The sequence below is a fragment of the Cyprinus carpio genome, chromosome B6 (genome assembly GCF_018340385.1).
Source record: "Cyprinus carpio isolate SPL01 chromosome B6, ASM1834038v1, whole genome shotgun sequence".
Taxonomy (NCBI): Eukaryota; Metazoa; Chordata; class Actinopteri; order Cypriniformes; family Cyprinidae; genus Cyprinus; species Cyprinus carpio.
The window spans coordinates 20,136,526-20,149,277 of NC_056602.1; the positions used below are offsets into that span (position 1 = coordinate 20,136,526).

The window sequence follows — 12,752 nt, forward strand, 5'->3', positions numbered from 1 at the left end:
AGTCTTTTTTTCTGTCTCTCTCTCTCTCACTCTCTCTCTCTCTCTCTGTGGAACAGATTATGTTAAACCATTTTACAAAGCATACATACTAAAATTTATTCTCAGTTTGCTTCTAATATAATACAATACATGGATTTAAAATAAACGTGTATTTACAAAATACAAAAACTAATACCGCACCTATCCTACCGGTGGCGCAGTTGAACAATCGCCCGCGTTAAACACAAGAGAGGAAGACGTATCAAAACATGCTCATATAGTGAGTTAGTTGTACAGTAAAATAATGTTTTTCTTGTTGATTTCTCTCTAGGGTGTGCTAAACGTTTCTACTAACGAAAACGTTGGACGCGTGATTTTTGCACGTTGGTTAAATTGTTGTTACCAAAACCTGAGCAAATGAATCTAAACAAAATTAGTGTCCTGACCAACCATGTGTTTTTGTGCAGATATGCATGGAGAAAATTATGTGCAGAACATGTCCTTGGTAGAAGGTACATGACTTTTGCTACATGTAAACCAATCAGATTTTTTCAGTGTACCTCAAAATTAGTTGTTAACATGTTACCATGTCCAAGACAAAATTTAAGAGCTGGGGTTGCAGTTCCAGTTCTGCCAGCAAGGACTTTGTCTTTGACAGCTTGCATGTTTAAGAGCAAAAATCACGACACAGATAACAACAGTCTAGAAGAAGAGGAAGATGAAATTGATGAGGCAGAAATAGAGGAGCTGTTCCAGCAGCAGATCCCCACAGGTATCGGTGAAGAAGAACACAGGGTCTTCATTGTGCATCCTGATGTGAAATGGGGCAGCAGAAAGCAATATCTGACCACAGGTAAAAGTATACACTGATTTTAATCATTGGATAAATGTGACATTTTCCATAAAACAAAGTTTTTCCTTTGATAGCTGCACTTCAGATGGAGGAAGCTGTGGGTCTGGTGAACACTTTGTACAACTGGAGTGTTGTTGATAAGATCATCCTCTCCACCAAGACACCAGAGAAGAAAAGAATTTTTGGCAAGGGAAACTTCCAGGCTCTTACAGGTATGTAGATTGCTAGTTTTGAATAAATAGGTATTTTAGGCACAAATTGACATGTTTTCTCTGTTCTTTAATATTTTTAAGAGAAGATCAGAGCTATTTCTGGGGTCACAGCTGTTTTTGTGAACGTGGAACGTCTTTCACCTTCCTCGGAAGTGAGTATTCAGAGCATTACACTGTGATTGCAACAGTTCCCTTCAAAGGGTTTTAAAATGTGTGCACAAAAGACTATTTTGACTATCATGATTCATGAAGAATCTATATCATTTCTAAAAAAAAAAAATAGTACTAGATTCACTGTGGGTATAGTATAATCATAGGAAGTTCTACTTTGAATTTAGTTGTAATTAAAGTGTTAGTCATTTTTTTCTAAGAAACATGCAATGTTACACTTGTGTTTCAGAAAGAATTGCAGGAAGCCTGGGGAGTAAAGGTTCTTGATAGATACTCACTTGTTCTGCATATTTTCCGGTGCAACGCTAGAACAAAAGAGGCCAAACTGCAAATCTCTTTGGCAGAGATTCCTTTACTCAGGTAAATTTTTAAAAATGATTTACTATTTCATAATCTATATTGTTTCCTAATGAAATCAACAATTCTTTCCTAGCAAACACTCCAGTTCAAAATTTTGAACTTGATACTATTTTTAAAGAAGATTCTAAAGCTCTCCATGACTGCATTTATTTGGTCATAAATATAGTAAATAAATATTTTAAAATAACTGTTTTATATTTTAATACATTTTAAAATGCAAATCATGTGATGGAATAAAGCTGATTTTTCAGCAGCCACTACCCCAGTCTTCAACATTATAAATTACTTTATGGGTACTTTTGATCAATTTAATGCCTCCTTATATTTTTTTGAACACATAAGATCACGCCTGAGAAATGAAGTCGCTAACTTAGACCAGCAAGGTGGCGGCTCAAGGTACATTATGGGCTCAGGTAAGGACTTAAATGGGCTTGTCAAACTTGAAACATTTAATCTTAGGTCGTTTTTAAGCCCAAGGTTTATTATGTTTAACTGGAGTTAAAATATATTTACAGGTGAAACCCTGTTTGAAATGCAGCAGCGATTGTTGAAGGAGCGAGAGCTGAAGATCAGATCAGCCCTGGAGCGACTTAGGAGGAAGAGGCACCTTCTGCGCTCCCAGCGCAAACACAGAGACTTTCCCATCGTCTCTGTCATGGGCTACACTAACTGTGGTGAGGTTTGGATAAATATTAACCTGTTAAACTATTGTATGAGATTGTAAGAAACACATTAACAGTCTTTGTTTCTAAAGGTAAAACAACCCTGATTAAAGCACTGACTGGAGATGCTGGTCTCCAGCCTAAAGATCAGCTCTTTGCCACCCTGGATGTTACAGTACATGCAGGACAGCTGCCAAGTCACATGACTGTACTTTATGTTGACACCATTGGCTTCTTGTCCCAGCTCCCTCACCAGCTTATTGACTCTTTTTCTGCCACACTGGAGGATGTAACACATTCTGTATGTACCCAAGACACAACACTAAAAAGCTTTTCATTTTTAGTAATGTTATAGAAATGTTTTAACACCCTCTCCTTTTGCAGGACCTCATAATTCACGTGAGAGACATCAGTCATCCAGAAACTGTGAATCAGAAGGTCAATGTACTGAATGTACTAAAGAATCTACAGATTCCAGAAAAACTACTGAACTCCATAATAGAGGTGCACAATAAGATTGACCTCATTGAAGGGTGAGACATCTTTTTCCTGATTTGTGTATCAGTTTAATTTAGTAACGAATACTTTCAAACATAACACTCCCAAACACCAATCACATTTTTATTTTAGAAAAATAAACATTTTATACATGTTCTGTAGATTTGAGGTCAGTGATCCTGAGGTTATTCCTATATCAGCTCTGAAACAGCATGGACTGGAGGTATTAAAAGAAAAGATTGAAGATGCTGTTGTTAAGTACACCGGCAAACAAATAATGACCCTTAAAGTGCAGCTCAACAGCTCTCAGTTAGCGTAAGTTTTATGTAATACATTTTAAGGGAATATATTATTTTATCCACAGACTTTTTCATTTGGTGCCCCTTTCCCTTCACAGTTGGCTGTATAAGGAGGCGACGGTTCAGGCAGTAGATGATGTGGGAGACGACTGCACCGCCAATGTCAAGGTCATCATTAGCCAAGCTGCATATGGCCGCTACAGGAAACTATTTCAGGTCACCTAGTAACAGACGGCCCCTGTTTTACAGCCAGAGTGACATCATAATCAAAAATAATTCCCACACTCAGTGCAATAATGATCTTTAAATATTGATTTGCTTTATAAACAGTGCATTTCAAATATCTCAAAACCAATATTTTAATACAATAAAAATCAGACATTGAGAAACGAAGTTGATTTGTGTTAATATATAAACAATATTTGTAGAAAATACATGTCAGTTTTAACTCTCAAAGCTTGATACAAATTTTTTAAAGGCTGCCTGATTCATCAAGTAGAATTATATAGTAAACGGCACATGTAACCTTACTAAGAATTGAATATTGCACATTGTCTCATTTAGGCATTAGTCTGAATACACTTTAGATCAATAGAAAACATGCTTAGTTTGTAAACTTTGGGTTTGTGACCCAAATGATTCCTTAAACAATGCCTTCACATGTAACAAAGATTTCACATATAAACCAATTTTACTTCAACAGCTCCTTAAAGCAGTTTTTTGTTGAGCGTAATAACAAGCGAACAAAATGGCACAGGACCAATGAAGTCGCCTGCTATTATGTTTAGACATGTGGGTTCAGCTCCTGGTTTCTGATCTTCTAGCCATTTTTTCACTTGGTTCCAGTTCTCCATGGTCAGAGTTCGGAGAGACACCCGAGGATGTGAGGCGATGAAGCATCGATCTGTCGTTAAATTCAGGCCTGCTACAAAAAAACCCTCTGTGAAATAGAAATATGCTAATCAGAGATCAGAGGTATGAGGAACCATCTCCTTTTTTTTCAGGTATACAAAAGCTTTTCTCACGAGGTCGACCAAGTTGTTTCTGGCATTCGAGATAGTAGATCAGCTCTTCTGCATTAGGCTTATTGGCCCAAAGGTATGGGATAGCAGGCCACAACTCCTTATGGCGTGATGCTGACTGGTCTTCATATGACAGCACAACTTGATAGCCTGATGTCCACAGACTCCGCAAGGTCAATAGGGTCTCCTTTAAAAATGTGTATAATACAAAACAGTAACAGATTTCAAGCCTGGTGCTGTTTAAAATGTTAGTAGAAACTTTGTAATGTTTTTATATATATACTGCCAGTCAAAAGACTGGTATAATTAAATGTTTTTTTATGCTCACCAAGGCTGAATTTAGTTGAACACAAACACTGTAAAAATAGTAATATTGTGATATATTATTACAATTTAAAATATCTATTTTAATATATTTTAAAGGTAAAGCTGAATTTTCAGCAGCCATTACTCCAGTGTCACATGATTCTTCTTATATGCTGATTTGGTGCTCAGTTATTAATAGTTGTTTTTATTATTGTCAGTGTTGAAAATAGCTTTTGCTTCTTAATATTTTTATATAAAAGGCGATACATTTTTTTCAGGATTCCACATCTATTTGAAATAAAAATCTTTTGTAACATAAATGTCTTTACTGTAGTTTTTGATCAATTTAATGTGTACTTGCTGCAAAAGTTTTCTTTTTAATCTTGGTTTTCACAAAAATATAAAATACAATTGTTTTCAACATTGGTAAAAACAAAAAAAGCACTAAATCAGCATATTATAATGATTTCTGAAGGATCATGTGACACTGAAGACAGGAGTAATGGCTGCTGAAAACTCAGCTTTACCAATACAGGAATAAATTAAATTTTAAAATATATATAAAAAGAAAACAGTTTTAGTAATTGCTGCATTTTTGAATCAAATAAATGCATCCTTGGTGACTTTCAAAAACATTAATAAATAGGTAACTTTTGACAGGTGGTGTATAAACTTGCTATCATAATGCTATAATTAAAAAATTATTAATTTATGTTTAAAAATTCCAAATGGTTTCTCACGTTGCGAGGGCACAGTTTAGAGCCAAAGATTTTCTTCAGAGAATAGATGAATTCCTCATGCATTTTATAATTCAGCCCTTCGAAATGGCTACAAGCTAGAATGATGATTTCTTTGGGATGAGATTTAAGCCATGAAGCAACAGTCTGTAGAGTTTCCTACGAAACAAAACATGTTTAGAAAGCACAAAATGCACAAAAAATGAATAAATGACAAACTTTAATAGCTAAATCATCTCAACACTCATCTATACTTACAATGACCATTGCATGTGTGTAAATGACATGAGTGAAGTAAAGCTCATTGGAAGAATCATACTGTTTGTGGGCAATTCGAAGATCAAAGTATCGAATGCCTGCTGCAAGTTGCTCCACAATGTTTTGCACCTGTTTGCAACAATTTGATACAAATACATTTCTCATGTAAAAATGCATGAATTTGTACAAGACATAAACTGACTCTAAGAACGCTATGGGATAGACATTTGTTCTGTCTCTGCGATGAAATATTAAGCTTTGTACTTAGCAGTCAAAATAGCCATTAAGTGAAGTATATGCCTGCCTGAGTAGTAGCCCATCTGCGAATAGCTGGCCGGGTGAAGCAGCAGAAAACTCCATCCAGTAACCTAAATGTGTCTGACTCAGATCGGAGCAGTGGAGAAGTGATATCCAGACAGTAGCTCATTGCATCATGGCTACCTGAAAACAAATGAGGGCTCATTAATTGTCTGCATTGATAAGGATGTTTCACTTACAAAACACGTGTTCTATGCAATAATATATTAAATAAAGCGTAAAATATTATAAAATTACCTAAATAATAACATTTAATGAATACATTTATTAGTTTTCATTTAAAAAAAAAAAAAAGTATGTAATTGAAACTTTCCCCGTGTTCCACAGGGGAGGCTCATTTCCGACACTAACATAACTAACACGAGATGTAAATGCAGAATTCCACGAAAGAATTCAAAATTGTAAGATGTAAATTTAGAATTCTGAGAACAAAAGTCAAAAGCGAGTTTACAACTTTTTTTAAATCGCAGTTACTTTTATAGTCGGAAAGCTTCCGTGGGGGCTCACCTGGTATAGAGAGATGTGTTAAAGGGACATCCCACAGTTTCTCTGGCAAACATGACATCCAGTCCTCGTGATTAATGTCATCCTTTATAATGTAAGCCATCAGTTCACTGGATCATATGAAAGCAGTAGCTCTTTACAAATGAATCCAAATGGCTGCGTTTGAAAACAAAATGAGTTGATCAGCTGAAACAGTTCGCGTTTGAGCGAAACAACAGATAACACATCATCGATAATACGGCTCAAAGCCCAACTCTTTGGAAAGGTAAACACACAACCTCAGCGGTTAGTGAACTCCATGTTTAACGAAATTGAAAGGATTTTAGAAGTGTTACGATCATTCTTGCACATGAATGTCTACTGACGTGTCAGCTCGGCATTTCCTTGTTCCCGGCTGCAGCAGTCCATCACGTTTAACAGCTGATTGCAGAACAGCCTCTATTTATTATTCTTTTTTCCGCTGAGTTAAACCACCCCAAAACAGATCTAACTTGATCACAGGTCATTCCTGTTATGCAGTAAAATTTCCATCATATAATCATATATCATCATATAAGACTTAATATTTACTACATTCACAAAAGATAAACATTTGATGTTAATTTTGTTTTATCACATTTTATATTACAATTCATTTTCCTTTTTTTAAATCAGAGTGACAGTTAAATTATGATAAAATCACTTTTTAAAAAACAAAACAAAAACAAGTAAACACTCCACATTGCTACATTGTCCATACTATTATTTATTTTACAGTTATGTAAATAATCAAGTTTGACCAAATCAAGTTTTTTCCATGTAGGAAAGGCAGATATTCCATTTAGAAATATATGGCAACACAATATTCATGTTAAGTACTTGCAAGTTGCCATGGTTTAGTAATCTGGTGACCTTTCATCATTTCATCATCTGTGAGGTAGAAAAGACACAAAACTTTGACTAAAGTCTTTCAGCAGCTTCATAATCAATGAAACAAGCGCAGTGAAATGTTGCTTTCGTCAGCTACTTCTTTCTTTTGTTTATGTGCCAGAGAAGACTTCATTTTTAATAACTCAAAACACAATTCTTTAAATATTGTTTGATGTTTTATTTATTGGAAATCTTCAGGTATTAAATATGAGTATTTGATATGCAATTCAACTGTTGATATTTATGTTAGTATAAGCATATTTGTTTGTGATGCAAACTGATATCTTGATTAAACTGGCTTAAATTGCATGCTACTATGGCAGAGAACATGTGCAACCGCAGAAATATTCAAGTGTCTTTTCATGCTTTTGATTGTGCACCATGCAGACATGTATTTATTGGAACCATATTTCCATAGCCATTCCACATAGTAGAAAGCTGAAAAGAGTTTGATAATCTTATGTTTATTGAGTAGACTTTAGCAATTCTCATGCAAACTCTGATGCTCACAGGGAACTTATTGTGTCCTGTAATGTGCTTGTGTCTGGAGTTGTACTGTAGATAAAGTTGTTGTAACCTGGACCTCGATAATGACATCCATTTGGAACCAGGTTCTTAAAAAATTATCAACATTTTTGCAAAATCAGAGGTATATATCGGAGACTCATAAATAAGTTTAAGACAATAAGATCAAGTCATAAAAGTCAGTGCATTACAATATTCTACCAATAATTCAAAATGATCTATCATCCTCAGGGTGCTTACACACTAGAAACCGCTCTGTCGGAGCATTTGGCGGACAGGAAAGTTCAAGTGATCCATTATGAGGGTATGGCAAGTGCTTTTGGTTGCATGATGGCGCATTGGTTTCACAAACCCTTGTGTTTTCCTCTACGTCCTTGCAATGCAACATCATCCCTACTGAAATGTATTGAGCTGATGCAGCATAAACTCTAGTGTGTAAGCACCCTTACAAAAAGTGCAAAGTTGACCAGTATAAAAAACCATCACAAGAACAAGAAAAAATTATTTCTTCAAATGTTAAATACAATATGCATCTAATAGAGGCTCAAGGCCTCTTGAGAAGATTTTCATTCAGTGCAATGACGGTCGGTATGAACCGGCTCTCCGTCACAAAGTCCCCAGCTATGATGTTGAGGGAGCCAGTGTTAGAACCAGGCTTCTGTTGCTTGACCCAGCTAAGTAACGTGGGATATGTAGACATCACCATATCTTTCAGGGATTCTGTGGGATGGGAGCATATGTACTTCAGATCTTCAGTAAGATTGATTCCAGTCACAAAGAAGCCACCTGTGGAAAATGATCCACATGAGAACTGATGTTAAATTTCACCTTTACAAGAATAAAAAAATAAAAGCTTAATGTTACAGGAAACATTTTCACTTTTCCGAAGACGATCAATTAATAAATAAATTAATTAATAAAATTAAATATAAAAAATGAATGGCATATTAATGATTACCTGGTCGGCCATATTGTTTCCTATGCTCAAATTCCTCGATCAGCGCTTCAGGCTTGCACTTGTTTGCCCACCAATAAGGTATCTGGAACCACAGTTCTCTGTGGCAGTTGGCAATATTGTGCTCGTATGAAATGATAACTTGATGACCCTGGCTCCATAATTTCCGTAGTGTCACACACTCCTGTCAGAAAAATCAGAAGTATGTTTTATGATTTTTCTTAATTTATTTGAATTATTTATTATGTATATTATTATTTATTTTATATTATATATTATAGTAATATATTGGAAATATATTGTTACTGATGCCACTTCCCATCATCCATTTCTAAAATTAAATAATAAAAACTGATGCGTACCATTTTGGGGCACAGTTTGGAATCAAAAACACTCTTTATAACTGAGACAAGCAGAATGTGAAGCTCTTGACTAAGGCCCAGGAAGTGGCTAAATGAGAGTATGACTACTTCCTTTGGATGAACATCCAACCACTCTCTGATCTCTTTTAAAACCATCTGAAATAACACAAGAAATTGGTTCTTTTCAATTCAAAAGCATTTATTTATATTCTTCAAACATCAAACTCAACAGATTAGAACACTGCACTTATCAAATTACACAACAAATAGGCAAGATTGGAAATGCTGTGCTAAGACTTTTAAATGTTTTGTGTAGTGAGTTGTCTTACCTCCACAGTTATAGTGGTATAAACACCATGGTAGAAGTAGAGATCATTTGAGCTGTCATTAGGCCGATGTGCTATCCTCAGGTCACAGTATCGCACTCCAGAATCCAACTGCTCCCTAATGCTACACTCCTATGGTAAATAATGTAAAGCACAATCATTAACAATGCAGGTGCAGTAAAGATAGTGCTGAACAGCTAGCTGGAGGCCAACAGCGTCAGTGAAACCATTGAAAGTGAAATAACTGTTTCTGTAAAAACACAATGCCCTATCTCACCTACAGATTTGGGACAATGTGCTCATCCATCAGCGTTACTTTTGTCATAACTATCCCATTTAATTGTGCTTTCAGAGCTTTCACTGTAGCAAAGCCATGAGTGTTTGATTGATTTGCTCAGGACAGCAGACGGCAATTTATTCCCTCTCATGCTGATAAATTTCAGAGATGCATGCTCTAAGGGAATCTGCTGATGCATGCTGACATAAAATGGTCTATAACCTCATGAAGTATTTGATACCATAACCAGCAAAATTGCAGTTATTTCAGCTTTTACGTACATGTTAAGCCATTCAAATATGAAAAAGTCAGCACTTCTGGATATAAAGAATTTAATCATGCATTTTCTGATATGGCATTAGTGATTTTGTGTTTCACTATATGAAGGACAACAAGGCTTTCAATGAACTATAATGGTTTACTATAACTGTAACTGAAAATGTGAATTGTGCAACCATTGTCCAAAAAGACTCCAAGTAATCCAATTGAAAATGCAAGAACATATATGAAAAAACATGTAATGGTGATTATTATTATTAAATTAAATTAAATAAAAAAGCCCTTTCCGAAAAATGGGTCAGTGACGACAATCTGCGACAACATACAGTACCTGTGCTATTGCCCACTTGTATACAAATGGCCTTATGATGGGCTTCATGTATTTGTCCAGCTTTTGCAACATATCCGGTTGAGTGAGGTCCACTGGAGACCGGTCATTCTTATCCAGACAGTAGGTTATGGCATTATGGCTCCCTACAAACCCATTTGGACAATGACGCAATGACCATGAGCACTAATGGCACTGAACTAAAATGTCTAAAATAATATAGGCAGACTGTAAATAAAAAAAGGAAGAAACTGTTCACTCTAATCAGTTAATAGTGGCACCCTCAATATTATAAGTTTAAGCCATAGAATTGTGGGTCAAAATCAAAGTCCCACTAAAATAGTAATTTTCAGTACTCAGACAAGCCAAACAAGAAAAAGCAGTTTGCATGCAATTAGTGAATGTATAAATGAAAATGTGAGGGTAAGTACCTGGAATGGCCATGTAACAGAGAGGAGTATCCCATAGTGCACTGGGCAGATGGGCCATCCAGTTGTCCATGGGAAGCTCACTTAATGACAGTTGGGTGATCTCTGATGACATCTTGGATTTCTATCAAAATGTAAAAGGTGAGCGAATGCAGATGCAATGTATATCATTCAGGTTCAACTTGATACTTTGATAAGCATCCAAATAAACAGAAAAGACACCAGCCTTTGGATAAGGCTTAACCAGAAAGCCTCCCTAGGTCAAGCAGCTTCATAAAAAGACCATGTTGCTGGTCAATAACATGGCTATGCTAGTCCATCATCTACACCAACACCAAACCAGTATGGAAATTCTTCGTGGTTTATTTAACAGGGAAAAGACTAGTGTCTATGCAAATAGGATTTCATTCAAATTAAATGAATTGAAATGCACACTGTCATGAGTTATAAAATATCAGAATTTACCAGGCTTTAAATTCAGCTTCTTAGTCCAGGAAGAATATTTCAACAAAGATGTTTTAAACTATTTTAATCCGGTACGCTTGACACGTGAATACAGGTTAAACCGGTTTAAACAGACTCTGATGCTGAAGGACTCGGATGTTGAAACGAAACGAGATATCCGTCCCCTTCAGTGATCCCCAAAGCTCCATGGTGGTCGTGTAAAAGTGAGATGGGTGTTACGCGCTGCTGAACTTGTCATTGGCGGCACAAGGTTGAACCGGTCTCGGTATCCCGGTTAACAAAATAGTCCGAACGAAATAGTCCGGAGGAAACTCTCTCTTCTCCGTGTAATGATGAGATTAAACTTGTTTCAGAGTTTCCCTTTCATTTCCATCATCAAACGAATCAACGTATTACTGGGCGTTTAAAAAAATCGTCTTTTGGACCGATATTATAGAAAAGAAATGGTGATAGAAACCGTGCACTTGTTCGCAGCATTCTCCACCCGGTCAGTCTGACAGTGAAACGTACTACGGTGAAGGCTTGAGTCATAAATATTAATATCGTAACGAGATAGAGCGAAATGATTGGCTGAAAGGCAATCCCTTCTCGACGTTGGAGAGACAGCTTGGCTCATGAATATTAATTAGGGGAATTGGCTGGTCGAATGGAAGTGTTGTCAGCCTTGCCTAATTAATATTCATAAACCTTCCCCATAGTGTGATTCGTATTTTGTCGTGCGGGCAAACGGAGGGGTTTAATTTTTAGGCAGATGCTGGTATACTTTATGACGAGACGCAATGAATTACTGTCACATTTTTGCCTTCCGTTAATACAGGATACATTTGGTTGGGCAAGTTACTTTCCTCTATTGTTTTCTTTAGTAATGCAGCTCCTCTCTGCTGCTGTGAGGGAGGCGGAATGCTAAACTGCTGACCTCAGTATTGTAAGAGAAACAGTGTTTCGCGATGACATGGGACTTTTCTCTAAAACCACAACATTACAGTACACAGAAGATCCTAATGTATGCATTTCTCCATCACATCAGTCTAATCAGGCAAAACTCATTTTTTAGGAGTAGATGAGAACAGATTTTCAGTTATCAATACAATTCAAATCTGATAATTTTCTAGTATCAAGCTGTTAACATCCCATCGAGCCTTACTGTGCTACTACATATCTCTCCTTTGTAATAATATAATGTTTACAAAAGTCTATATATGTATAGACACTGAAGGGGACAAAAGTTTGGGTCTGTAGCTAAGGGTTTTAAAAAAAGGGGGTTTTGAAAGAACTCTTCTTTGATCACCAAAGCTGCATTTATTTGAAATTCAGGAAAAATGTATTTAAAATCAATTTATGAAAAGTTAAATACAATCAATTTATGATCAATTTAATGCATCATGTATTAAGGGATCTTAATTAGCCTACTTTTGTCAGTTTTTCAATTCTCATGTGGACAAGTTCATCTAGACAAGAGTGTCCAATCTTGTTCATAGCGATCTAGTTACCAGTGTAGATTCTGCTCTATTCAAACACACCTGCTTGAAGCAGCCAATGAAAGTCAGAGATCTCTCAAATTACACACAGGTGTTCAAGAGCAGGTCGATCATTGCCGCAGTTAAGAATTCTAGTTCTTTACTACTGTTAAACCATGACTAGAAAGGTTACATGGTGCCTTATAAAAAGAGAAGTCGGCAATAGCAGTAGTGATGTTAAATAAATTAAACATTAATATTG

At 36.0% G+C, this 12,752-nt stretch overlaps 3 protein-coding genes across 6 annotated transcripts; 1 reads left to right on the plus strand and 2 right to left on the minus strand.

Moving 5' to 3' along the window:
* Positions 1–158: 158 nt before the first annotated feature.
* Positions 159–3,419, plus strand: gtpbp6 (GTP binding protein 6 (putative)). Its single transcript, XM_042726117.1, has 10 exons — positions 159–832; positions 907–1,044; positions 1,126–1,196; positions 1,445–1,575; positions 1,918–1,988; positions 2,091–2,249; positions 2,330–2,538; positions 2,622–2,770; positions 2,898–3,050; positions 3,133–3,419. The coding sequence occupies exons 1-10, from the start codon at positions 397–399 to the stop codon at positions 3,257–3,259; spliced, it is 1,644 nt and encodes a 547-aa protein (XP_042582051.1). The 5' UTR covers positions 159–396; the 3' UTR covers positions 3,260–3,419.
* A 287-nt stretch (positions 3,420–3,706) lies between these two features.
* si:dkey-66a8.7 (PI-PLC X domain-containing protein 1) lies at positions 3,707–6,624 on the minus strand. 3 transcript variants are annotated; one of them, XM_042726119.1, is made up of 7 exons: positions 6,545–6,624; positions 6,183–6,335; positions 5,662–5,798; positions 5,358–5,486; positions 5,103–5,258; positions 4,060–4,243; positions 3,707–3,974 (listed from the first exon to the last, which is right to left on the minus strand). In XM_042726119.1, exons 2-7 carry the CDS (start codon positions 6,280–6,282, stop codon positions 3,742–3,744), a joined length of 939 nt encoding a protein of 312 aa, XP_042582053.1. In that variant the 5' UTR covers positions 6,283–6,335; positions 6,545–6,624; the 3' UTR covers positions 3,707–3,741. The 3 variants fall into 3 exon arrangements, with proteins under 3 accessions (XP_042582053.1, XP_042582052.1, XP_042582054.1); XM_042726118.1 differs by having other exon boundaries at positions 6,458–6,584; XM_042726120.1 differs by lacking the exons at positions 6,183–6,335; positions 6,545–6,624 and adding an exon at positions 5,992–6,114 and having other exon boundaries at positions 5,662–5,801.
* A 384-nt stretch (positions 6,625–7,008) lies between these two features.
* Positions 7,009–12,537, minus strand: LOC109062554 (PI-PLC X domain-containing protein 1-like). 2 transcript variants are annotated; one of them, XM_042726122.1, is made up of 7 exons: positions 12,444–12,537; positions 10,572–10,692; positions 10,144–10,286; positions 9,260–9,388; positions 8,931–9,086; positions 8,572–8,752; positions 7,009–8,399 (listed from the first exon to the last, which is right to left on the minus strand). In XM_042726122.1, exons 1-7 carry the CDS (start codon positions 12,507–12,509, stop codon positions 8,158–8,160), a joined length of 1,038 nt encoding a protein of 345 aa, XP_042582056.1. In that variant the 5' UTR covers positions 12,510–12,537; the 3' UTR covers positions 7,009–8,157. The 2 variants fall into 2 exon arrangements, with proteins under 2 accessions (XP_042582056.1, XP_018935185.1); XM_019079640.2 differs by lacking the exon at positions 12,444–12,537 and adding an exon at positions 11,034–11,525 and having other exon boundaries at positions 7,011–8,399.
* Positions 12,538–12,752: the final 215 nt, after the last annotated feature.

What these genes read in the sequence shown, in the direction of transcription:
- LOC109062554 (XM_042726122.1), bottom strand. Translation starts at nt 12,509, where the DNA reads ATGAACAAGATTGGACACTCTTGTCTAGATGAACTTGTCCACATGAGA. An exon ending in GAATTGAAAAACTGACAAAA is followed by an intron (nt 10,693 to 12,443) that starts GTAGGCTAATTA and finishes ACATTTTGATAG; the next exon opens with AAATCCAAGATGTCATCAGA. An exon ending in CCAAACTGTGCCCCAAAATG is followed by an intron (nt 8,753 to 8,930) that starts GTACGCATCAGT and finishes TTTTTCTGACAG; the next exon opens with GAGTGTGTGACACTACGGAA.
- si:dkey-66a8.7 (XM_042726119.1), bottom strand. Translation starts at nt 6,282, where the DNA reads ATGGCTTACATTATAAAGGATGACATTAATCACGAGGACTGGATGTCA. An exon ending in AACACATCTCTCTATACCAG is followed by an intron (nt 5,799 to 6,182) that starts GTGAGCCCCCAC and finishes ATTTGTTTTCAG; the next exon opens with GTAGCCATGATGCAATGAGC. An exon ending in GCAGATGGGCTACTACTCAG is followed by an intron (nt 5,487 to 5,661) that starts GCAGGCATATAC and finishes TGTTGCAAACAG; the next exon opens with GTGCAAAACATTGTGGAGCA.
- gtpbp6 (XM_042726117.1), top strand. Translation starts at nt 397, where the DNA reads ATGAATCTAAACAAAATTAGTGTCCTGACCAACCATGTGTTTTTGTGC. An exon ending in TGGAGGATGTAACACATTCT is followed by an intron (nt 2,539 to 2,621) that starts GTATGTACCCAA and finishes CTCCTTTTGCAG; the next exon opens with GACCTCATAATTCACGTGAG. An exon ending in CTCAACAGCTCTCAGTTAGC is followed by an intron (nt 3,051 to 3,132) that starts GTAAGTTTTATG and finishes TTCCCTTCACAG; the next exon opens with TTGGCTGTATAAGGAGGCGA.